This window comes from Lathamus discolor, chromosome 6 (assembly GCF_037157495.1).
Source record: "Lathamus discolor isolate bLatDis1 chromosome 6, bLatDis1.hap1, whole genome shotgun sequence".
NCBI classification, from domain to species: Eukaryota; Metazoa; Chordata; class Aves; order Psittaciformes; family Psittacidae; genus Lathamus; species Lathamus discolor.
Genome location: NC_088889.1, coordinates 3,195,750 through 3,221,844, shown reverse-complemented (window position 1 = coordinate 3,221,844; position 26,095 = coordinate 3,195,750). Strand labels below are relative to the sequence as shown.

The following is a 26,095-nucleotide window of genomic DNA, read 5'->3' as shown; positions in this document are numbered from 1 at the left end:
CCAACATGGGTTTTCTTATGAGAAGAGGGAGCAATGTCTGATGCAGGTTGTGTTTCTTTTACATAGGCAGCTAAAGCAAGATGCACTGATCTATTCAAGAGGTAAATGAGGATGAATCTTATTTTGTTATAAAGAAATTCAACATTCCAGATTGTCAGCAGAATATAAGCACTAACAAATGAGCCTTTGGAATCAGCATATTAGAACATAAATTCCTTTTTAAAGCAAGAAACTGAATGCCCATAGGTTTAGGATGCTATAGCCTACTGTAACTCAGAAGGGTATAAATCATGAATTTATCAATGTCAACGTTATTTGATGTAAATGACCTCAAATAGTTTGTTAAATGTGATTTGGTGACTGGAATGATAATCAAAAGCCAAATGAAAATTTCTGGAAGTCATGCACATGTAAGCTGGGCTTTCACTGGGACTGAGAAATTCTCTTGCTCCAAGTTTATGTGTTATCCTATGAGGTTCCTCTGAGGTGCCTTCTGATACAAATTTCCTTCAGACTGAAAGTGAATATAGATCTGAATCTTTGCTCAAACCTGAAAACACACGTGCTTGAATAACTCCAGTTGTAACTATTCCACCACAGAAAAACAAAAATGTCTTTTTTTCCTTCAAGAAACTCCCTGTTCTTTTCTAAACACCTTACCTGAAAAACATAAAATAGATATAATTTTGGTTAGAAGATACACTGGAAAATTCTAAAATGTGGCAGCTAAAATGGTCACTGATTGGAGTTAGATATGGTCCAAATATGAATCTTTATTTTTGATCAGTTTGATGTTTCTCTTCCTTTTGCCTCAGCAGGGAACACCTGGTCATGGAGTCTCCTACACTGGAGATATTCAAGGCCCGCCTGGACAAGTTCCTGTGTGATGTACTGTAGGTTACCCTGCTCTTGCAGGGGGGTTGGACTAGATGATCTTTTTAGGTCCCTTCCAACCCTTGGGATTCTGTGATTCTGTGATTCTATGAGACGAAATCACACGCAGGCTAAATTCATCCTGTTGGGAATTATAGAAAGCCCATGCGCACAGGCCCCTCTTTTTCACTCATTTCTATTGATTTACATTGTCACTTTGGTGGGGAACTTTGGCATTGTCACAGTGGTGCAGGTGTCTCCCAGCCTCCACACCCCCATGTACTTCTTCCTCACCCATTTGCCTGACATCTGCTATTCCACAGTCATCTCCCCCAGGATGCTGGCAGACCTGTTATCAGAGGACAAAACCATTTCTTTGCCCAGGGAGGTTGTGAGTGCTCCATCCCTGGCGGTGTTCAAGGCCAAGTTGGATGAAGCCTTGGGTGGGATGGTTTAGTGTGAGATGTCCCTGTCCATGACAGGGGGGTTGGAACTAGATGATCTTGAGGTCCTTCCAACCCTAACTATTCTATGATTCTATGATTCTTTCACTGGCTGCATGATGCAGTTCCTCACCTTTGCTTTCTTTGGCAGTGCCGATTGTCACCTGCTGGCCATGATGGCCTACGACCGACACGTTGCTATCTGCCACCCTCTGCTTTATGTGACCACCATCTCCAGCCGTGTCTGCTGGCAGCTGGTAGCATCATCCTACCTATTCGCCTTCCTCAGTGCCATCGTCTACACATGGTGCGTGTTTGGAGGTTCCTTCTGTGGTCCCAACTCCATTTACCACTTCTTCTGTGACGTCCCTGTTCTAAAGCTCGTGTGCTCTGACACCCACAGCAGTGAGATGGTCATCTTTGCCTTCGTCACCACCAACGTGGTGGGCACGAGCGTGGTCATTTTGCTCTCCTACATCTCTATCATCCGCGCTGTGCTGAGGATGTGCTCAGCACAGAGCAGGGCCAGAGCCTTCCACACCTGCACCTCCCATTTGATGGCTGTTGCCTTGTTCTTCGGGACAGCATTCTTCATGTACCTACAACCTCCATCTAGCCACAGGAGCCTGGATAAAGTGGCCTCCATCATCTACACAATGGTCACCCCCATGCTTAACCCATTCAACTACAGCCTCAAGAACAAGGAGGTGAAGGGGGCTCTGATCAAGTGCACGAGTAGGTTCTTCAGCTGCTGGCAACATAGAAGAGTTCTGTCATTCGGGACATGAACAGTTCATGTCCAGTGTGAAAGCCTATGGGGCACTGAAATATTGAGTTTTTCCACTGATACTCATGACCTTATAGAAGTTCTTCCACAGTTTCTGCATAAAAGTCTATGACAGTATTGAATGAGAAACAGACCCCAAAATCACACCATTCTTGGAAGAAAACAAGAGGAGACTGATCCTCAAAGTTCATTTAACTTCGCAATCCCCAGCCTGGAGGAAGAAATTACCCTCAATTATCCCAGGCCTCTTTTCCTCACAGGAAACAAGCATCACCTTTATTCATTTACAACTTTTGTCACTGATAAAGATGTGTTTTTCTTGCAAGATTCTTGACCTTGTCCCTCAGTTCCAATAAAATTCCTCACTCTTACCTGCAAGCTCTTTATTAAAGCTGCTGGGGTGGGAGGGAAGAGGAAGTGCAGTTTTACATTTGCTTGCTGAAGAAGAGTCAGAGAAAAGGTTTCAAAATATTCATTGCATTTGTTTGTGCCTTTCAAAGAGCAGAAGCTGGTGGGAATCAAGATCTCAAGCTGCACCTTTGAATATCATGGGGAATCCCTCCCCAGGCTGCAGCTTCACAAGAGATTTCAGATAAAGGAAGAAATTGTAGTCAATGTAATTCATAATACAGGATGATGAACTGTGCTGATACCTGCCAGTGTGAAGGACAATTTGCGCACATCAAGGGCTCTCCCATGCATTTTAGGTGGAGTTTCACATTCATTTGCAGTGCTGTTTACTTCAATGGTGAGAGAAAGGGAATTCCAGCTGGAGATCAGCACCCACATGCCATGCCCATGCCCATGCCCAGCTCATGCTCAAGCACACCAGGAAATGAAATTGTCTATTTCATATAAGAATTCAGTTTGTAGGAAGCTTCCATAGATGAAAGACAAACCTGAACAAAGAATTGATGGTAACTGGGAGCTGTCTGGGTCTGAAAGAAGCCAAAACACACTGATGGGGGAAAATATCTTTCCTTTAGCTGTTGTGAGTGAGAATTAACTTATATTTGGAAAGTATGTTTACGATGATCACACTGTTTATGTGCTCTGAAATCAACAGTATGAAAGGAGACATTGTCTTAGGTGCTGGGGGAACGTGGCTTCTACCTGCAGTCAATGAAGGAGCCAGACCCTATATCATTAAATGCTATAGAGTTTGCAGGACAGTGACCTTTGATATCAGAGAACTTGCTTTAAAAACTTCACCAAACCTTGTTTTCTTCCAATCTATTTCATTGGATATTTCTGCTTAGACTATAGGTATGGAACCTTAGAGCCACAAAAAGCCCGAGTTTGGCCTCAAAATATTGATACTGGAGAGACACAATTGTGAATTCCAGCAATACAAGAAACAGTCTTGAGGTTTTGGAAATCCATTTTATACTGAGGGCATCAGTGCATGATTCTGCTTCAATCTTTGCAGAGAAAGGTTCTACACAATGCAGAAACTCCTGGCTGTAGACACAAAATGCCCACACCAAATCCATACCAGATTTCCTCTCGATCAAAGTCTAATATTTTACTTGGTAAAGGAGGAGGAAATACAGACCAGAGAATGACACTTGTATATAACGTTCAATTCATTACTCTATTTCCCTCACTGAGAACACTCTCTCCTATTTTGCCCATGCAGGGACATGGTCTGGATGGAGACAGTCAGAGCTGTGAGCACTGTTGGGTGCAGAGGGTGATGGGTTCTACTCTGCAGGAGCCTGGGGACTGCCACAGGGTTGTTTGAAGAGAGGCAAAGGGGAACACCCTGGTGTGCAGGGACCATCCCACAGTATCTGAGCAAGAAAAGCAGGGCAGAACAAAGACCCGGGCCAAGTTCAGCCAAGACTCCAGAGCATCAGGCAAGTTGGTGATGAGGAGGCAGGTCCAAGAACAAAACAGGTCAATCCAGAAGAAGTAAACAACCTGCTCAGGATCAGGTTCAGCAATGGCTAGGGAGATCCATCAGCAAGCCTAGGTCACCATGAAAAGATTCCATAGATGTGCACAACACCTGCTAAACTGGAAACCACAGTGCCTCTAATAAAACTCAAGCTGCCTGGGCTGAGCTTATATAGAGGTGGAGGTCAAATATGCAGAGGGTGGGTATAGAGCCACAGTTGAGGCTGCTCAGGTGGATAAAGGCCAATTAGTTTACCCTGTGACAATTTGTCACTGTTTGAAAATGACCACTTCTCACCCTGGAATACAGTGGAAGCCCAGAGTCACCAGGCTCAACTTTGGACATCCAGGCGCTACATCTGTCCACAGAGGGATACCAGCAGCTCCAGGTGTGGGAATGGAGACCCCAGCTGAGGCTGCTCAGGGGGATAAAGGCCTATTAGTTCAGCCTGGGACAATTCATCACGGCCTCAAAATGCCCATTTCTCACCCTTGAATACAGTGGAAGCCCACAGTCACCAGCTCAGGTGTTGGACATCCAGGCACTTCATAGCATCATAGAATAGTCAGGGTTGGAAAGGACCTTAAGACCATCAAGTTCAAATCCCCCTGCCATGGGCAGGGACACCTCAAACTAAACCATGTCACCCAAGGCTCCGTCCTTGAACACCGCCAGGGATGGAGCATTCACAACTTCCCTGGGCAACCCATTCCAGTGCCTCACCACCCTTACAGGAAAGAATTTCCTCCTTAGATCCAATCTAAACTTCCCCTGTTTAAGTTTTAACCTGTTACCCCTTGTCCTATCACTACAGTCCCTAATGACTAGTCCCTCCCCAGAATTCTTATAGGCCCCCTTCAAGTACTGGAAGGCTGCTATGAGGTCTTCGAACAGTCTCCTCTTCTCCAGGCTGAGCAGCCCCAGCTTCCTCAGCCTGTCTTCATACAGGAGGTGCTCCAGTCCCTGATCATCCTCGTGGCCCTCCTCTGGACTTATCATGTGGATAACCACACTGGGGATGGAAAACTGTTCTCTCAAGTGTCCACAGATGGACATCAGCAGCTCCAGAGATGGAGTCACTTGTGCTTCATGTCCCATTTGGGGACCCTCTGCAAGATCTGAAATGGCTCTAAACCCATTCTCATTCTGTTGGCAACAACAGACAAAACCCTTTGCTTTCCTCACAAGTATGTCAGAAGCATCTTATGAGCTGCTCATCACTGCTGCTGTGCAGCTGTGCACAGGCATGGCTCATCCACTCCATGTCTCTCAGATGCAAAAGCACCACAGTGCCTTTCAGAGGTGATTTCACACCCTTGGCTGTTTCTTCTCTTTGTTTTCCTCTGGGAAAGCATGATCAGCCCTGGAGGCTTCCTCCCAGGAGAGCACATGCAGCTGTATTTACAGCCCCAGCACCACAAGCTGGGCTCTTGGAGTCTGGCAGGAGCTCACCTCTCTTCACATCAGGTGCTTCACAGAGGTGATGCCGACACGTAGATGTTCTCTGCTGCGTTGGGGATAAACCCTTGGCTCCCATCACTCGGTGGCAGAGGGAAGGAACAGGAGGTAACATCAAGACAAAGGAGAGCCTCACCTGCACTGAGGCAGTGGGCTTGCTTCTGCATGTTCTAGTGTCCTCTTTAGCAATGCTGTGTCAGAAACAGCCTTACCAACGTGGGTTTTCTTTATGAAATGGGGAGCTATGACTGATGTAGATTGTGTTTCTTTTACATAGGCAGCTAAAGCAAGATGCACCGATTTACTCAAGAGTTAAATGAGGATGAATCTTACTGTGTTATAAAGAAATGCAACAGATTCAACTGTTAGCAGAATAAAGTCGCTAAGAAATCAGCCTTTGGGATTAGCACATCTTAACATCAACTCAGCTTTCAAACAAGCAACTTAATGCCCATGGGTTTATGATGCTTCAGCCTGCTGGAGATCACAAAGGTATAAATCATGATTTTACCAATGTTTATTTTTTCCTTTGCAAATGATCTCAAATAGTTTGATAACTGTGATTTGAGGATTGGAATGATGATCGAAAACCAAGGGAAAATATCCCTTGTAACTTGGGGTTTCCCTGGGACTGGGACTTTATCTTGCTCCAAGCTTGCATGGACTCACCATGAGTTTTCTCATAGCTGTCTTCTGAAACAAATTGCCCCCAAACTGAAAGTTAATAACGATTTGACTGTTCTTTTAAATCAAACGAAAGACAAGCATTAAATTAAATCCATATTTTGAAGTGTCACATCTTAGAAAAGCGAAAATGCCATTTGTTGCTTCAATGCTCTTGCATTTCTAAATACGCCAACTGAAAAACATGAAGTATATATAATTTGGGTTAGAAAACACAGGAGAATATTCTAAAATGTAGCAGTTACAATGGTCATTGAATGAGGTTATATATGGTCCAAAAGTGAACCTCCATTTTTAACCAGTGTGATGCCTTTCTTCCTTTTGCCTCAGCAGGTAACACGTGGTCATGGGAGGAAATTACACCCAGACTGAATTCATCCTGTTGGGAATTACAGACAGCCCATGTTCACAGACCCCTCTTTTTGTCTTGTTTCTATTGATTTACATTGTCACTTTGGTGGGGAACGTTGGCATTATCAGCTTGGTGAGGATGTCTCCCAGCCTCCACACCCCCATGTACTTCTTCCTCACCCATTTTGCCCTCATTGACATCTGCTATCCCACAGCCATCTCCCCCAGGATGCTGGCAGACCTGTTATCAGAGGACAAAACCATTTCTTTCACTGGCTGCATGATGCAGTTCCTCACCTTTGTTTTCTTTGGCAGTGCTGAGTGTCACCTCTTGGCCGTGATGGCCTACGATAGACACATTGCTATCTGCCATCCAATGCTTTATGTGACCATCATCTCCAGCCATGTCTGCTGGCAGCTGATAGCATCATCCTACCTATTTGCCTTCCTCACTGCTGCCATCTGCACATGGTGCATGTTTGGAGGTTCTTTCTGTGGACCCAAACACATTGACCACTTCTTCTGCGACATCGTACCTGTGCTTAAACTCCTCTGCCCTAATAAATATAGGAGCGAGATGGTCGTCTTTGCCTTTCTCACCATCAATGTAGTGGGCATGAGCATGGTCATTTTACTCTCCTATATATCTATCCTCTGCACAGTGCTGAGGATGTGCTCAGCACAGAGCAGGGCCAGAGCCTTTCACACCTGCACCTCCCATTTCATGGCTGTTGCCTTGTTATATGGGACAGCATTCTTCATGTACTTACAACCTCCATCTAGCCACAAGAGCCTGGATAAGGTGGCCTCCATCTTCTATGCTCTGCTCATCCCCATGCTCAACCCATTCATCTACAGCCTGAGGAACAAGGAGGTGAAGGCAGCTCTGCTCAAATGTGGGAGGAGATTGCTCAGCAGATGGCAACATAAAAGAGTTGTATCACCTAGGACACGCGGTTTATCTTAAGTGAGAAAGCCTTGGGGCACTTAAAACAATGGGATTTTCCACTAATCCTCATCATTTTATATAGGTTCATCCACAATTCCTGCACGAGGCAATGAGAGTATTGAATGAGAAATACACACCCCAAATCACATCTTCCTTGGAAGGAAACCAAGAGGAAAGGAACCTCATACTTCATTCCACCTCACAGTCCCCAGCCTGTAGGAAGAAATTACCCTCAGTTATCCCAGGCCTCTTTTATGCACAGGAAACACCAATCGCACTTATTCCTTTACAACTTTTGTCATTCATAAACATGTCTTTCTCTTGCAAGATTCTTGACCTTGTCCCTCAGCTCCAATAAAATTCCCCACTCTTACCTGCGAACTCTTTATTAAAGCTGCTGGGGTGGAAGGGAAGAGGAAGTGCAGTTTTACATTTGCTTGCTAAAAAAAGAGTCAGAGAAAAGGTTTCAAAAGATTCATTGCATTTGTTTGTGCCTTTCAAAGAGCAGAAGCTGTTTCAAGCTGGACCTTTGAATATGAGGGGGAATCCCTCCCCAGGCTGCAGCTTCACAAGGGATTTCACTTTAAGGAAGAAATTGCCTATAATATAATTCGTAATACAGGATTATGAACTGTACAGAGATAACCCAGTGTTAAGGAGGCCTGGATTGCCATAGTTTTGTGTGTGGTGGATCCAACTCAGGGAGCAGTACAGGGGAGGCACAATTGTCAATTCCAGCAGTGTAAGAAACAGTCTTGAGGTTTTAGAATACATTTTATACTGAGAGCGTCAGTGCATGATTCTGCTTCAATCGTTGCAGAGGAAAGGGTCTACACAATGCAGAAACTCCTGGCTGTAGACACAAAATGCCCACACCAAATCCATACCAGATTTCCTCTCAATCAAAGTCTAATATTTTACTTGGTAAAGGAGGAGGAAATACAGACCAGAGAATGACACTTGTATATAACGTTCAATTCATTACTCTATTTCCCTCACTGAGAACACTCTCTCCTATTTTGCCCATGCAGGGACATGGTCTGGATGGAGACAGTCAGAGCTGTGAGCACTGTTGGGTGCAGAGGATGATGGGTTCTTCTCTGCAGGAGCCTGGGAATTGCCACAGGGGTTTGTATCATTCATTTCTTTAAACAAAGTCAAAGGGGACATCATGGTGTGCAGGGACCATCCCGCAGTACCTGAACTACAGAAATATGGCAGGAACAGAGACCTGGGCCAAGTTCAGCCAAGACTCCAGAGCATCAGGAAATCTGGTGATGAGGAGGCAGGTCCAAGACCAAAACATGTCAATCCAGATGAAATAAACCCCCTGGGCAGGATCATGTTCAGCAATGGCTAGGTAAATCCATCCGCAAGCCTAGGTCACCATCAAAGGATTTCATAAGTGTGCACGACTCCTGCTAAACAGGAAACCACAGTGCCTCCAAGAAAACTCAACCTCCCTGGAGTGAGCTTAAATAGAGATGGGGGGCAATTGGGCAGAGGGCGCGGATGGAGCCCCAGCTGAGGCTGTTCAGGGGGATAAAGGCCTATTAGTTCAGCCTGGCACAACTCATAATTGCCTGGAAATGCCCATTTCTCATCCTTGAATACAGCCCAGAGTCACCAGCTCAGGTGTTGGACATCCAGGCACTGAATGTGGATAACCCCACTGGGGATGGAAAACTGGGCTCTCAAGTGTGTATAGAGGGACAGCAGCAGCTCCAGAGATGGAGTCACTTGTGCTTCATGTCCCATTTGGGGACCCTCTGCAAGATGAGATATGTCTCTAAACCCATTCTCATTCTGTTGCCAAGGTCAGACTAAATTTTTTGCATAGTTCACAAGTATGTCAGGAACATCCTATGGGCTGCTCATCACTGCTGCTGTGCAGCTGTGCTCAGGAATGGCTCGCTCACACCATATCTCTCAGATTTCCAAACACCACAATGACTTTCAGAGGTGATTTCATATCCTTTGCTGTTTCTTCTCTTTGTTTTCCTCTGGGAAAGCATGAGCAGCCCTGGAGGCTTCCTCCCAGGAGAGCACATGCAACTGTATTTACAGCTCCAGCACCACAGGCTGGGCTCTTGGAGTCTGGCAGGAGCTCACCTCTCTTCACATCAGGTGCTTCACAGAGGTGATGCCGACACGTAGGTGTTCTCTGCTGCATTGGGAATAAACCCTTGACTCACATCGCTCGGTTGCAGAAGGAAGGCACAGAAGGTAACACCAGCACAAAGGAGAGCCTCAGCTGCACTTAGGCAGTGGGCTTGCTTCTGCATGTCCTCGTTTCCCCTTTAGGAAAGCTGTGTCAGAAAACAGCCTTACCAATGTAAGAACAGGTAGCAATGTCTGATGCAGGTTGCTTTTCTTTTAAATAAGCAGCTGAAGAAGGATGCACTGATTTATTCAAGAGTTAAATGAGGATGAATCTAATTTTGTTGTAAAGAAATGCAACATTTCCTATTGTTAGAAGAATATATTCTATAAAAATCAGCTTTTAGAATCAGCACGTTTGAACATAAACTTAGCTTTCAAGTAAGCTCAGAAATATACAAATCATGAATTTAACCCTGCAAATGTTATCTGTTGTGAATGATCTCAAATAGCTTGATAAACGTGATTTGGTGACTGGAATGACTACCAAAAGCCAAGAGAAAATGTATGGAGGTCATTCATGGGATGGGGATTTCACTGGGACTGGGACTTTCATTTGCTCTAGGATTATGTGCGCTCTTATCAGGTTCTTCTAAGACGTCTTCTGACACAAATTGCCTCCAAACTGGAAGTGAATAAAGATCTGATTCTTTTCTCAAGCCTGAAAACATGTGATTGAATAAATCCATAGCTTTAAGTGTCCAAGAGAGAAAAACATAAATGCCTTTTGTTTCTTCAGTGTGCTCCCTGTTCTCTTCTACATACCTCAACTGAAAAAAAACCCCACATAATTTTGTGTGAGAAAATATAGTAGAATATATTAATTCCACAAAAAAAGTGGCAGTTAAAATGCTGAGTAATTAGTGTGAAATAAGGTCCAAAAGTGAATCGTTATTTATAACTAGTAAGATGTTTCTATTCCTTTTTTCTCAGCAGATCATGGCAGGAAACCACACACAGACTAAATTCGTCCTGTTGGGAATTGCAGACAGCCCATTTGCACAGACTCCTCTTTTTGTCTTGTTTCTATTGATTTACATTGTCACTTTGGTGGGGAACGTTGGCATTATCAGCTTGGTGAGGATGTCTCCCAGCCTCCACACCCCCATGTACTTCTTCCTCACCCATTTTGCCCTCATTGACATCTGCTATTCCACAGCCATCTCCCCCAGGATGCTGGCAGACCTGTTATCAGAGGACAAAACCATTTCTTTCACTGGCTGCATGATGCAGTTCCTCACCTTTGTTTTCTTTGGCAGTGCCGAGTGTTACCTCTTGGCCGTGATGGCCTACGATAGACACATTGCTATCTGCCATCCAATGCTTTATGTGACCATCATCTCCAACCATGTCTGCTGGCAGCTGGTAGCATCATCCTACCTATTTGCATTCCTCAGTGCCATCCTCTGCACATGGTACACATTTGGATGTTCCTTCTGTGGTCCCAGCCACATCAACCACTTCTTCTGCGATGTCGTCCCTGTGCTAAACCTTGTTTGCCCTGATAACCACAGCAGCGAGATGGTCATCTTTGCCTTTCTCACCATCAATGTGGTGGGCACGAGCGTGGTCATTTTGCTCTCCTACATCTCTATCCTCTGCACCGTGCTGAGGATGTGCTCAGCACAGAGCAGGGCCAGAGCCTTCCACACCTGCGCCTCCCATTTGATGGCCATTATCATATTCTTTGGGACAGGATTCTTCATGTACTTACAACCTCCATCTAGCCACAAGAGCCTGGATAAGGTGGCCTCCCTCTTCTACACCGTGGTCACCCCCATGCTCAACCCATTCATCTACAGCCTGAGGAATAAGGAGGTGAAGGGGGCTCTGCTGAAGTGCTGGAACAGGTTCTTCAACCACTGGCAACATAAGAAATTTGTATCATCCAGGACATGAACTTCAAGTGAGGAAGTCTATAGGGCAATAAAACAATGGGATTTTCTCCTAATCCTGATGATTTGATGTAGGCTTTTCCACAATTCCTGTACTAAAGGCAATGACAGTATTGAATGAGAAATACACACCCCAAATCACATCTCCCTGGGAAGGAAAACAAGAGGAGAAGGAACCTCAAACTTCATTTCAGTTGAGATTCCCCAGCCTGGAGGAAGAAATTACCCTCATTTATCCCAGCACTCTTTTCCTCACAGGAAACAATCAGCTCTATTGATTTATCACTTTTTTCAATGACAAAGACATCTTTTTCTTGCAAGATTCTTGACCTTGTCCCTCAGCTTCAGTAAAAGTCCCCACTCTTACCTGTGAGTTCTTTATTAAAGCTGCTGGGGTGGGAGGGAAGAGGAAGTGCAGTTTTACATTTGCTGGCTGAAAAAGAGTCAGAGAAAAGGTTTCAAAATATTCATTGCATTTGTTCGTGCCTTTCAAAGAGAAGAAGCTGGTGGGAATCCACCTCTCAAGATAAGCCTTTGAATGTCAAGGGGAATCCCTCCCCAGGCTGCACCTTCACAAGAGATTTCACTTCAAGGAAAAAATTGTAGACAATAAAATTCATAATAGAGGATGATGAACTGTGCTGAGACCACCCAGTGTTAGGGACAATTCGGGCACATCAAGATCTTCTCCTACTCATTTTAAGTGCCATTTTACATTCATCTGAAATAACATTTATCTAAATGGTGAGAGAAATGGAATTCCAGCTGGAGATCAGCACCCACATCCCATGTCCATCCCCAGCTCATGCTAAAGCACGCCAGGAAACCAAATTGTTTATTTCACATAAGATTTAAGATTGTAGGAAACTTCCATAGATGAAAGACAAACCTAAACACAGAATTGATGGTAATTGAGAGCTGTCTGGGTCTCAGAGAAGCCAAAACACACTGATGGGAGGAAGTATCTTTCCCTTACCTGTTGTGAGTGAGAATTAACTTATATTTGGAAAGTATGTGGATGGTGAACAGAATTTTTATGTGCTCAGAAAAACAACAGTATGAAAGCATATGCTGTCATAGGTGTGGGGGCAATGTGGCTTCCACCTGCGTTCAATGAAGGAGCCAGAATCTATATCATTAAATGCTAAAGAGCTAGGCAGAATAGACACCTTTGATATCAGAGAGACCTTTTCAATACCTTCACCATACCTTGTTTTCTTCCATTTTGTTGGATATTTTGGCCGAGACTAAACATATAGAATCACAGAACCACAGAAAGCCCAGGCTGGACCTCAAAACATCATCCGATCTGAGGTTTTGTGGAAACAGGAGTTTAGATGAGCAGTGTCACGGGTAGGGCTCATTGCTGCTTGATGAATTACCCCACTCTGGTGTCCTGATTTCTTCTTGGGTTTGAGAAAGTTTCCAAAGCAGAGACAACTGAAATGCTCAAAGGTTTACCCACACTTGATGTTAGGCTCCTAAGAGAGCTTTCCATTGCCATAGTCATGTGTGGTGGATCCAACTCAGTGAACTGGCAATAGCAACCTCAGTTTAACATGCAGGGGAGGCAGAATTGTGAATTCCAGCAATACAAGAAACAGGCTTGAGGTTTTGGAAATCCATTTCATACTGAGCATCATTGCATGATTCTGCTTCAATCTTTGCAGAGAAAGGCTCTACAAAAAGCAGAAAGCCCTGTCTGTAGACACAAACTTTTCACATCAAATACACGACAGAGGTTGTCTCCATAAATGGTTCTGACACCTCAAAAAGCAAGCACGTTTCTGTCAGGAAGAGCTGGACAGGGGTCTCTTTGCCCTGTGCTTCAGGTGCTGTTAGATCAGCCTGAATATTTTGGAGGAGAATATTGGATTCTCTGGAGATGATTCAAAACCTGGCCTGTATGAGCATTTAAGATAGTATTCATATGACAGCCTTATCAACCTAACAAATAGTTAGCAATCTCATCTTTAGATACCATATCTAGCTTTATCCATAGATAACAGAGAGGGTAAAGGTCTCAGAGCAGTGCCTAACATAGGTGAGTTTAATGCAATTTTTTCTCTTAAAATCGTAGAATCATAGAAACATAAAATAGTTTAGGGTAGGAAAGCACCTTAAGAGCATCCAGTTCCAACCCCTCCGCCATGGGCAGAGACACCTCACACTAAACCAAGTCACCCAAGGCTCTGTCCAACCTGGCTTTAGCACCTCTGGGGACGGAGCACTCACAACCTTCCTGGGCAACCCATTCCAGTGCCTCACCACCCTAACAGGAAAGAATTTCCTCCTTATATCCAATTTAAACTTCCCCTGTTTAAGTTTTAACCTGTTACCCCTTGTCCTGTCACTACAGTCCCTGATGAAGAATCCCTCCCCAGAATCCCTATAGGCCCCCATCAGATACTGGAAGGCTCCTATGAGGTCCCCACGCAGCCTTCTCTTCTCCAGGCTGAACAGCCCCAACTTCCTCAGCCTGTCTTCATACGGGAGGCCCTCCAGTCCCCTGACCATCCTCGTGGCCTCCTCTGGACTTGTTCCAGCAGTTCCATGTCCTTTTTATGCTGAGGACACCAGAACTGCACACAATGGTCCAGGTGAGGTCTCACAAGAGCAGTGTAGAGGGGCAGGATCACCTCCTTCGACCTGTTGGTCACGCTCCTTTACCATCAGTTCTGTGCTCAAGATTGCTTTTCATCTATGGAAACGAGCCACAGGCTTCGTTTGTCAGTGAAATACACCATCTGTTTTTCCTAGTGTACTTTAGTGTGAGCTGGGTATGGACATGGGATGTGGGTAGTGATCTCCAGCTTATATCTCTTTATCTCACCATTTAAGTAAACAGGACATAAGATGAATGAAAAATAACACTTAGAATGAATGGGAGTATCCCTTCATGTGCCTAAATTGTCCTTACCACTGGGTGGTCTCAGCTCAGTTCGTCGTCCTGTATTACGAATTATATTGTCTAAAATTCCCTTCTTTGAAGTGAAATCTCTTGTGAAGCTGCAGCCTGGGGAGGGATTCCCCCTCATATTCAAAGGTGCATCTTGAGATCTTGATTCCCACCAGCTTCTGCTCTTTGAAAGGCACAAACAAATGCAATGAATCTTCTGAAACCTTTTCTTTGACTCTTTTTGAGCAAGCAAATATAAAACTGCACTTCCTCTTCCCTCTCACCCCAGCAGCTTTAATAAAGAACTCGGAGGTAAGAGTGAGGAATTTTATTGGAGCTGAGGGACAAGGTCAAAAATCTTTCAAGAAAAAGACATCTTTGTCAGTGACAAAAGTTACGACTGAATAAAGGTGATTGGTGTTTTCTGTGAGTGAAAGAGGCCTGGGATAATTCAGGTAATTTCTTACTACAGACAGGTGACTGTGAAGTAAATTGAAGTTTGAGGTTCCTTCTCCTTTTGATTTCCTCTAGGGAAGATGTGATGGCTGGGTCCATTTCTTATTTAATACTTACACTGACTTTTGTTCAGGAACTGTTGTAGAACCTACATAAAATCATGAGGGTTAGTGGAAAAATCCCTTTTATTTAATGTCTTATAGGCTTTCTCACTTGACATGAAATGTTCATGTCTGGGATGATACAACTCTTCTATGTTGCCAGTGGCTGAAAAGCCTTCTCCCACACTTCAGCAGAGCCCCTTTCACTTCCTTGTTCCTCAGGCTGTAGATGAATGGATTGAGCATGGGGATGAGCAGAGCATAGAAGATGGAGGCCACCTTATCCAGGCTCCTGTGGCTAGATGGAGGTTGCAGGTACATGAAGAATGCTGACCCAAAGTACATGGAAACAGACATCAAATGGGAGATGCAGGTTTGGAAGCCTCTGGCCCTGCTCTGTGCTGAGCACATCCTCAGCACCGTGCCGATGATAGAGATGTAGGAGAGCAAAATGATCATGCTCGTGCCCACCACGCTGATGGTGACGAAGGTAAAGATGACCATCTCACTGCTGTGGGTGTCAGAGCACACGAGCTTTAGCACAGGAACTTCATCACAAAAGAAGTGGTCAATGTGGTTGGGATCACAGAAGGAACCTCCAAACACACACCATGTGCAGATGATGGCACTGAGGAAGGCGAATAGGTAGGATGCTGCTACCAGCTGCCGGCAGACATGGCTGGAGATGATGATCACATAAAGCAGGGGCTGGCAGATAGCAACGTGCCGGTCGTAGGCCATCATGGCCAGCAGGTGACACTCAATAGTAGCAAAGAAAACAAAGGTGAGGAATTGCACCATGCAGCCAGTGAAAGAAATGGTTTTGTCCTCTGATAACAGGTCTGCCAGCATCCTGGGGGAGATGTCTGTGGAACAGCAGATGTCAATGAAGGCACAATGGGTGAGGAAGAAGTACGTGGGGGTGCGGAGACTGGGAGACACCCGAACCAAGATGATAATGCCAAAGGTAACGGGTTAAAACTTAAACAGGGGAAGTTTAAATTGTATATAAGGAGGAAATTCTTTCCTCTTAGGGTGGTGAGGCACTGGAATGGGTTGCCCAGGGAGGTTGTGAGTGCTCCATCCCTGGCGGTGTTCAAGGCCTGGTTGGATGAAGCCTTGTGTGGGATGGTTTAGTGTGAGGTGTCCCTGGCCATGGCAGGGGGGTTGTAACTGGATGATCTTGAGGTCCTTTCCAACCCTAACTATTCTATGATTCTATAAGTTCCCCACCAAAGTGACAATGTAAATCATCAGAAACAACATGAATAGAGGGGTCTGCACATGTGGGCTGTCTGTAATTCCCAAGAGGATGAATTCAATCTGTGTTTGATTTCCCCCCATGACCTGGTGTTCCCTGCTGAGGCAAAAGGAAGAGAAACATCACAGTGATTAAAAATTGATTCAGTTTTGGACCATATCTAACTGCAATCAATCAAGCAACTGTCATATTTTGATGGAATTCATATATTCTAATGTATATTGCAACCCAAATTATATACAGATTATATTTTGTTAGTTGAGGTACTTTTAACAGGGAGCGTGTTGAAGCAACAAATGGCAGTTTTGTTTTTCTATGCTTAGAAACCTTAAACTATGGATTTATTGAAGCACGTGAGTTTTCAGGTTATTTCAGGTTTGAGGAAAGTATCAGATCCTTATTCACTTTCAGTTTGGAGGCAATGTGTGCCAGAAGGCACCTCAGAGGAACCTCGTAGCAGTGTACGTAAACCTGGAGAAAGTCCCAGTGATAGACCTGCTTACACATCCTCCAGACATTTCCCTTGGCTTTTGATTATCGTTCCAGTTACAAAACACATTTCTCAAACTCTTTGAGATCATTCACAACAGAAAACATTCACATTGCTAAAGTCATGTTTTATATATTTCTGAGCTCCAGCACACTGAAGCATCCTAAACCCATGGGCATTGAGTTGCTTACTTGAAAGCTCAGTTTATATTACAATGTGCTAATTCCTAAGGCTGGTTTGTTAGTGACTATATTCTGCTGACTATCTGAAATGCTGCACTTCTTTATAACGATATAAGACTCATCCTCATTTAACCCTTGAATAAATAGTGCATCTTGCTTTAGCTGCCTGTGTAAAAGAAAACCTGCATAAACCATTGCTTCCTCTTCTTATAAAGAAAACCCACATTGGTAAGGCTGTTTTCCTGACACAGCTTTCCCAAAGAGGAAACGAGGACATGAAGAAAAAAGCCGATTGCCTCAATGCAGTTGAGTCTCTGCTTTGTCTTGATTTTACCTCCTGTGCCTTCCTTCTGCCACCGAGAGATGGGAGCCAAGGATGTATCCCCAGTGCAGCAGAGAACATCCACGTGGCAGCATCACCTCTGTGAAGCACCTGATGTGAAGAGAGGTGAGCTCCTGCCAGACTCCAAGAGCCCAGCCTGTGGTGCTGGGGCTGTAAATACAGCTGCATGTGCCCTCCTGGGAGGAAGCCTCCAGGGCTGCTTATGCTTTACCAGAGGAAAACAAAGGAAAGGGTGTGAAATCACCTCTGAAAGGCATTGTGGTGCTTTTGCATCTGAGAGGCACGGTGTGAATGAGCCAAACCTGAGCACAGATACACAGCAGCAGTGATGAGCAGCTCATAGGATTCTTATGACATACTTGTGGACCATGCAAAGGTTTTGGTCTCGCCTTGGCAACAGAATGAGAATGGGTTTAGAGACATTTCAGATCTTGCAGAGGGTCCCCAAATGGGACATGAAGCACAAGTGTCTCCTTCTCTGGAGGTGCTGATATCCCTCTGTGAAGCCTTGCATGCCCAGTTTTCCATCTCCAGTGGGATTATCCACATATAGTGCCTGGATGTCCAACACCTGAGCTGGGGCTTTAGGGTTTCCACTGTATTCAAGGGTGAGAAATGGGCATTTGAGGCATTAATGAATTGTCCCAGGGTGAACTAATAGGCCTTTATCCCCCTGAGCAGCCTCAGCTGGGGCTCCATCCCAACTCTCTGCCCGTTTGTCCCCCACCTCTGTTTAATCTCAGCCCAGGGATGTTAGGCTATGTTTGTGTTTTGGTTTCCAGTTTGGGAGGTGTTGTGCACATCTATGGAATCCTTTGATGGTGACCAAAGCTTGCTCATGTATCTTCCTAGCAATTGCTGGACCTGACCCTGATCAGGGCATTGATTTGACCTGTGTTGGCTTGGTTTGGCTTGGTCTTGGATCTGCCTCATAATCCCCCACTTGCTTGATGCTCTGCAGTCTTGGCTGAACTTGGCCCAGGTCTCTGCTCCTGCCCTATTGCTCTTGCTCAGGTACTGTGGGATGGGTCCTGCACCCCATGGTGTTCTCCTTTGGTTCTGTTTACATAGATTTAGGAGACAAACCCATGTGGCAGTGTCTAGGCTCCTGCAGACTAGAATCCCTCACCCTCTGCACCCAACAGCCCAGCCAGTGCTCACTGTTCTGCCAGTCCCTCTCCATCCAGACCATATCACTACATGGGCAACTTAGGAGATAGTCTATTCAGGGAGGGAAATTAGAGTGAGAAATTGAACATTACATTCAAGTGTTATCTCCTGGTCCGATTTCAAAGGCCTCTGTCCTTCCTAACTTTTCAGCATTTAATTGCATTGATCGTGGCTCCTTCGTTGATCACAAGTAAAAGACACTTTTGCTCCAGACCTAAGTCACCATCAACAGGCTTAATTTGTAAGTGACATAGACAATTTGGTTTTCCCTGGTGTGCTTTAGCATGAGATGGGCATGGACATGGGATGTGGGTGCGTATTGCCAGTTTATTTCCATTTATCTCACCATGGAAGTAAACAGGAATTAGGATGAATGTAAAACTCCCCTTAAAATGAATGGGATGAGCCCTTGATGTGCCCAAATTCTGTTTACCACTGGGTGGTCTCAGCATAGTTCATCATCCTGTATTAAGAATTGTACTGTCTCCAATTCCATTCTTTGAAGTGAAATCCCTTGTGAAGCTGCATCCTGGGGAGGGATTCCCCTCGATATTCCAAATGCAGCTTGAGATCTTGATTCCCACCAGCTTCTGCTCTTTGAAAGGCACAAACAAATGCAATGAAGCTTTTGAAACCTTTTCTCTGACTCTTTTTCAGCAAGCAAATGTAAAACTGCACTTCCTCTTCCCTCCCACCCCAGCAGCTTTAATAAAGAGCTCGCAGGTAAGAGTGAGGAATTTTCTTGGAGCTGAGGGACAAGGTCAGGAACCTTGCAAGAATAATAGATATTTATCAGTGACCAAGGCTATAACTCAATGAAGTTAATTGGTGTTTGCTGTGAGGGAAAGAGGCCTGGGATAATGGAGGGTGATTTGTTCCTCCAGGTTGGTGACTGTGAATTGCAATGAAGTTTGAGGCTCCTTCTCCTCTTGGTTTCCTTACAAGGAAGGAAGATGTGATGTCATGCATCTGATCGAAGGGACATAGGGGTTGCTGTGGCCCCCTCCCCTGGTCAAAGCCCCTCTGGGTACCATCAGCTCAGCCATCAACACTTTATCTTAAAAAGCACAGGGAGGTGTTGAAGCATCCGCAGTGTTGTGGCTGATCGTGCAAAGCCTGTATAGGTAAGGAATAGCACCCATCCCAAATGCTGGTCCTGTCTCTGTGCTGTTCACCGTCCATATACTTTCCCAATAGAAGTTAATTCCCACTCACAGCAGGTAAAGGAAAGATATTTTCCCCCATCAGTGTGTTTTGGCTTCTTTGAGACCCAGACAGCTCTCAGTTACCATTGATTCTATATTTAGGATTGTCTTTCCTCTATGGAAGATTGCTATGCTTAAACTGCAAGTGCAATACACCATTATGTTTTCCTGGTGTATTTTAGCATGAGCTGGGCAGGGACATGGGATGTGGGTGCTCATCCCCAGGTAGAATTCCATTTATCTCTCCATTTTAGTAAACAGCATGTAAGATGAATGTAAACCACCACTTAAACTGAATGGGAGGAACCCTTTATATGCCCAGCTTGCCTTTAACACTGGGCAGCCTCAGCACAGTTCACCACCCTGTATTATGAATGATATTGTCCACAGTTTCTTCCTTTAAGTGAAATCTATTGTGAAGCTACAGCCTTGGGACAGATTACCCTTCATATTCCAAATGCAGCTTGAGACCTTGATTCCCACCAGCTTCTGCTCTTTGAAAGGCACAAACAAATGCAATGAAGCTTTTTAAACCTTTTCTCTGACTCTTTTTCAGCAAGCAAATGTAAAACTACACTGCCTCTTCCCTCCCACCCCAGCAGCTTTAATAAAGAGCTCGCAGGTAAGAGTGAGGAATTTTCTTGGAGCTGTGGGACAAGGTCAAGAATCTTGCAAGAAAAACACATCTTTATCAGTGACAAAAGTTGTAAATGAATAAAGGTGATGCTTGTTTCCTGTGAGGAAAAGAGGCCTGGGATAATTGAGGGTAATTTCTTCCTCCAGGCTGGGGATTGCAAAGTTAAATGAACTTTGAGGATCAGTCTCCTCTTGTTTTTTTCCAAGAATGGTGTGATTTTGGGGTTTGTTTCTCATTCAATACTGTCATAGACTTTTGTGCAGAAACTGTGGAAGAACTTCTATAAGGTCATGAGTATCAGTGGAAAAACTCAATATTTCAGTGCCCCATAGGCTTTCACACTGGACATGAACTGTTCATGTCCCGAATGACAGAACTCTTCTATGTTGCCAGCAGCTGAAGAACCTACTCGTGCACTTGATCAGAGCCCCCTTCACCTCCTTGTTCCTGAGGCTGTAGATGAATGGGTTAAGCATGGGGGTGACCATTGTGTAGATGATGGAGGCCACTTTATCCAGGCTCCTGTGGCTAGATGGAGGTTGTAGGTACATGAAGAATGCTGTCCCGAAGAACAAGGCAACAGCCATCAAATGGGAGGTGCAGGTGTGGAAGGCTCTGGCCCTGCTCTGTGCTGAGCACATCCTCTGCACGGTACAGAGGACAGAGATGTAGGAGAGCAGAATGATCATGCTAGCGCCCACGACATTGATGGTGATGAAGGCAAAGATGACCATCTCGTTGCTGTGGGTGTCAGAGCACAGGAGCTTTAGCACAGGAACTTCGTCGCAGAAGAAGTGGTCAATGGAGTTGGCACCACAGAAAGAACCTCCAAACACGCACCACGTGTAGACGATGGCACTGAGGAAGGCGAATAGGTAGGATGATGCTACCAGCTGCCAGCAGATATGGCTGGAGATGATGGTCACATAAAGCAGGGGCTGGCAGATTGCAGTGTGCCGGTCATAGGCCATCATGGCCAGCAGGTGACACTCAATAGTACTGAAAAAAGCTAATGTGAAGAATTGCATCATGCAGGCAGTGAAAGAAATGGTTTTGTCCTCTGATAACAGGTCTGCCAGCATCCTGGGGGAGATGACTGTGGAATAGCAGATGTCAACGAAGGCAAAATGGGTGAGGAAGAAGTACATGGGGGTGTGGAGGCTGGGAGACACCCACACCAATGTGATAATGCCAATGTTCCCCACCAAAGTCACAATGTAAATCAACAGAAACAAGACAAAAAGAGGAGTCTGTGCACCTGGGCTGTCTGTAAGTCCCAACAGGATGAATTCAATCTGGGTGTGATTTCCTCCCATGACTAGGTGTTACCTGCTGAGGCAAAAGGAAGAGAAACATCAAACTGATCAGAAATGGAGATTCAGATCTGGCCCATATCTATCTACAGTCAATGACCACTATACCTGCCACATTTTAGATTATGGGAATATATTTTCTAAAAAAAAAAATAAAATAAAGTTTTTCAGATGAGGTATTCAGAAAAGAACAGGCAGTTTGTTGAAGAAGGAAATGGCATTTTTATTTTTCTATGCTGGGACAGTCAAAATTATGGGTTTAGTCCAGCACGTGTATTTTCAGGTTTGAGCAAAGAATCGCATCTTTAATCACTTTCTGTTCGAAGCAAATTTGTGTCAAAAGACACCTCAGAGGATCCTCATAGAATTGCACATAAACATGGAGCAAGAGAATTTCTCAGTCCCAGTGAAAGCCCTGCTTACACACACATTACCTACAGACATTTTCTCTTGGCTTTTGATTATCATTCCAGTCACCAAGTCACATTTAACAAAATCTATGAGATCATTTACAACAAATAACAATGACATTGTTGAATTCATGATTTATACCTTCCTGAGCTCCAGCACGCTGAAACATCCTAAACTTATGGGCATTCAGTTTCTTGCTTTAAAAATGAGTTGATGCTATAACAGGCTGATTCCAAAGGCTGATCTGTTAGTGACTATATTCTGCTGACAATCTGAACTGTTGCATTTCTGTATAATAGAATAAGATCCTCTTTTAAGTCTTGACTAGATCAGTGTATCTGGCTTAAGCAGCCTATGTAAAAGAAACACAACCTGCATCAGACACTGCTCCCTCTTATCATAAAGAAAACCCATGTTGGTAAGGCTGTTTTCTGACACACCTTTACCAAGGAGGACACAAGGACATGCAGAACCTAAGTGTAGGTGAGACTCTGCTTTTTTTTGTTGTTACCTCCCATGCCTTCCTTCTGCTACCGAGTGATGGGAGCCAAGGCTTTATCCCGAATGCAGCAGAAAACATCTGTGTGCCGGCATCACCTCTGTGGAGCACCTGATGTGAAGAGAGGTGAGCTCCTGCCAGACTCCAAGAGCCCAGCCTGTGGTGCTGGGGCTGTAAATACAGTTGCATGTGCTCTCCTGGGTGGAAGCCTCCAGGGCTGCTCATGCTTTGCCAGAGGAAAACAAAGAGAAGGAAAAGCAAAGGGTGTGAAATCACCTCTGAAAGGCACTGTGGTGCTTGGGCATCTGAGAGTCATGGTGTGGGTGAGCCACCCCTGAGCTCATCAGCTGAGAACATCTCAGCTACACAGCAGCAGTGATGAGCAGCTCATAGGATGCTTGTGACATACTTGTGAACTATTCAAAGGTTTCAGTGTGACTCTGGCATCAGAATCAGAATGGGTTTAGAGACATTTATGATCTTGCAGTGGATCCCTAAATGGGACATGAAGCACAAGTGACTCCTTCTCTGAAGCTGATAATGTCCCTCTGTGCGCATTTGAAATCCCAGTTTTCCAGCCCCAGTGGGGTTATCCACATTTATTGCCTGGATGTCGAACACTTGAGCTGGTGCCTCTGGGCTTCCACTCTATTGAAGGGTGAGAAATGGGCATTTTGAGGCAGTGATGAAGTGTCCCAGGTTGAACTAATAGGCCTTTATCACCCTGACCAGCCACAGCTGTGGCTCCATCTCCACCCTCTGCCCATTTGCCCCCCATCTCTATTGAAGTTCAGCCCAGGGAGGTTGGGCTTTGGTAGAGGAGTTCTGGTTTCCAGTTTAGCAGGAGTTGTGCATATCTTTGGAGTCCTTTGGTGGTGACATAGGCTTCATCGTGGATCTGTTTAGCAATTGCTGGACAGGATGTTGACAAGGAGATTGACTTGCCTTAGTCTTGTCTCTGCTTCATGATTACCAACTTTCCTGATGCTCTGGAGTCTTGGCTGCAGTTGGTATAGGTCTGTGTTCTTTCTCTACTTCTCTTGCTCAGGTACTGTGGGATGGTCCCTGCACACGGTGGTGTTCTCCTTTCTCTCTGTTTTAAGAGATTAAGGAAACCCCTGTGGCAGTCCCCGTGCTCCTGCAGAGTAGAACCCATCACCCTTGGCACCCAACAGCCCAGCCAGTGCTCACTGCTCTGGTAGTCCCCCTCCATTCAGACCATAGCCCTGTATGGGTAAAAAAGCAGTTATTCTTCTCAGGGACAGAAATAGAGTAGGAAGGGGAACTTTATGTCCCAGTATTTTTCTCTGGTCATTATTTAATTTTCTTTTACCAAGTATGTTGTTATATTTCTATGGTAGAACCGCTGTTATCTACCTGATACGGGAATTTTGTGTCTACAGCCAGGAGTTTCTGCATTATGTAGACCCTTTGTCTGCAAAGATTGAAGCAGAATCATGCAATGATGCTCTCAGTATAAAATGTATTTCCAAAACTTCAGGACTCTTTCCTGTGTTGCTGGAATTCACAATTCTGCCGCTGCTGCACATTAGACTGAGGTTCCTCTTGGACATTTACAAAGTTGAATCCATTGCATACAAACCTACGGCAATCCAGACCTCTCTTAGGAACGTAGCACCATGTGTGGGTAAATGTTTGACCATTTCAGTTGTCTCTGCCACGGAAACTTTATTAAAGCCAAGAGAATATAAGTACACTGGAGTGGGGTAATTCATCAAGTAGTGATGAGCCCTACACATGACACTGCTCATCTAGACTCCCTTTCCCGCAAAAGCTTGGACCCAACTTGGGCTTTTTGTGGCTCTAGGATTCTGTATGTACAGTCTAAGCAGAAATATCCAACAAAATAGAAGGAAGAATACAAGGTGTGGTGAAGTTTTTCAAGGCAGCTCTCTGATATCAAAGGTCTCTGTCCTGCTGAGCTCTCCATCATTTAACTATATTGATTCTGGCTCTTTCATTCACCAAAGGTTGAAGCCACTTTCCCAGAGACAAAGGACAACATCTCCTCTCTTGCTGCTGTTCGCCAGAGCCCACAAAAAACACTGTTCGCCGTCCATATACTTTTCCAATGTAAGTTAATTCCCACTCACAGCAGGTAAAGGAAAGATTTTCTCACATCAGTGTGTTTTAGCTTCTTTCAGACCCAGATGCTTCTCAGATACCATCAATTCTGTGTTCAGAATTGTCTTTCATCTGTGGAAACTTGCCATGCTTAAGTTATACGTGCAACACACCGTTTGGTTTTCATAGTGTATTTTAGCATGAGCTGGGTATGGACATGGGATGTGGGAGCCTACCTCTAGGTGGAATTCCATGTATCACGACTTTTAAGTAAATGGCAATTCATGTGAACGTAAAACACCCCTTAAAATGAATGGGAAGAGGGCTTGATGTGACCAAATTGTCCTTAACACTGTGTAGCCTTAGCACAATTCGTCATCCTTTATTATGAATTATATTGTCTACACATTCTTTTGTTAAGTGAAATCTCTTCTGAAGCTGCAGCCTGGGGAGGGTTTCCCCACGATATACAAAGGTGCAGCTTGAGACCTTGATTCCCACCAGACCTTGATTCCCACCAGCTTCTTGTCTTTGAAAGGCGCAAACAAATGCAATGAATCTTTTTAAACCTTTTCTCTTACTTTTTTCAGAAAGCAAATGAAAAACTACACTTCCTCTTCCCTCCCACCCCAGCAGCTTTAATAAAGAACTCGCAGGTAAGAGTGAGGAATTTTATTGGAGCTGAATGACAAGGTCAAGAATCTTGAAAGAAAAAATAGGTATTTATCAGTGACGAAGGCTATAACTGGGTAAAGCTGATTGGTGTTTTCTGTGGTGAAGAGAGGCCTGGGATAATGGAGGGTGATTTGTTCCTCCAGGTTGGTGACTGTGAATTGCAATGAAGTTTGAGGCTCCTTCTCCTCTTGGTTTCCTTACAAGGAAGATGTGATGTCATACATCTGATTAAAGGGACATAGGGATTACTCTGACTCCCTCCCCTGGTCAAAGCCCCTCTGGGTACCATCAGCTCAGCCATCAACACTTTGTCTTAAAAAGCACAGGGAGGTGTTGAAGCATCCACAGTGTTGTGGCTGATCGTGCAAAGCCTCTACAGCTCTGGAATAGGGAAGAGAAATGTGGAATGCGGTCCCCTCTCCCCTTGCATCCATCCCAAACGCTGGTCCTGTCTCTCTGCTGGCACCCGGAACCTCCCATCTTGTCCCACACTTCCCATCTCCATGCTCAGACCCAGCCTGACAGCAAGAGATAGAGGGGAGAAGCCATGGCTGTGGGGATGTGGGATGTGTGGAGGGAGGTCACTGACACAGGGATAAAGGCTGGAGGGGGCAGAGAGCAAAGGGGCTGCTCCATAGTCCCCTTCAAACTGCAAACTCCACCACCTCACTGCACACCATGGGGCAGGATGAAGAATACTGGAGGTCTGCAGGAAACAGGGCACATTCTCATAGGGATGCTGGTGGTTTCTGCCCATGGTGGTACCCTGGTGATGGAGGCACTGGACAAGGGCTGAAATCCCTCCCTGCTCTGCACATGGAGCTGGTTCCAAACTGGGACTCAGCTTTCACTTCTTAGTGATCAGTTC

At 44.9% G+C, this 26,095-nt stretch overlaps 5 protein-coding genes across 5 annotated transcripts; 3 read left to right on the top strand and 2 right to left on the bottom strand.

The window, feature by feature from the left end:
• Positions 1-982: 982 nt before the first annotated feature.
• LOC136016828 (olfactory receptor 5AP2-like) lies at positions 983-2,437 on the top strand. The gene is made up of 3 exons (XM_065684504.1): positions 983-1,245; positions 1,417-2,051; positions 2,364-2,437. Exons 1-3 carry the CDS (start codon positions 983-985, stop codon positions 2,435-2,437), a joined length of 972 nt encoding a protein of 323 aa, XP_065540576.1.
• A 4,054-nt stretch (positions 2,438-6,491) lies between these two features.
• LOC136016826 (olfactory receptor 5AP2-like) lies at positions 6,492-7,463 on the top strand. Its single transcript, XM_065684502.1, has one exon. It carries the CDS (start codon positions 6,492-6,494, stop codon positions 7,461-7,463), a length of 972 nt encoding a protein of 323 aa, XP_065540574.1.
• Positions 7,464-10,544: 3,081 nt separating this feature from the next.
• Positions 10,545-16,674, top strand: LOC136016825 (olfactory receptor 5AP2-like). Its single transcript, XM_065684501.1, has 2 exons — positions 10,545-11,443; positions 16,593-16,674. Exons 1-2 carry the CDS (start codon positions 10,545-10,547, stop codon positions 16,672-16,674), a joined length of 981 nt encoding a protein of 326 aa, XP_065540573.1.
• Positions 15,083-16,300, bottom strand: LOC136016537 (olfactory receptor 8U9-like). Its single transcript, XM_065683875.1, has 2 exons — positions 16,178-16,300; positions 15,083-15,919 (listed from the first exon to the last, which is right to left on the bottom strand). Exons 1-2 carry the CDS (start codon positions 16,298-16,300, stop codon positions 15,083-15,085), a joined length of 960 nt encoding a protein of 319 aa, XP_065539947.1.
• Positions 16,675-20,600: 3,926 nt separating the features above from the next.
• On the bottom strand, positions 20,601-21,560 carry LOC136016824 (olfactory receptor 5AP2-like). The gene has a single exon (XM_065684500.1). It carries the CDS (start codon positions 21,558-21,560, stop codon positions 20,601-20,603), a length of 960 nt encoding a protein of 319 aa, XP_065540572.1.
• Between the last annotated feature and the right edge of the window lie 4,535 nt (positions 21,561-26,095).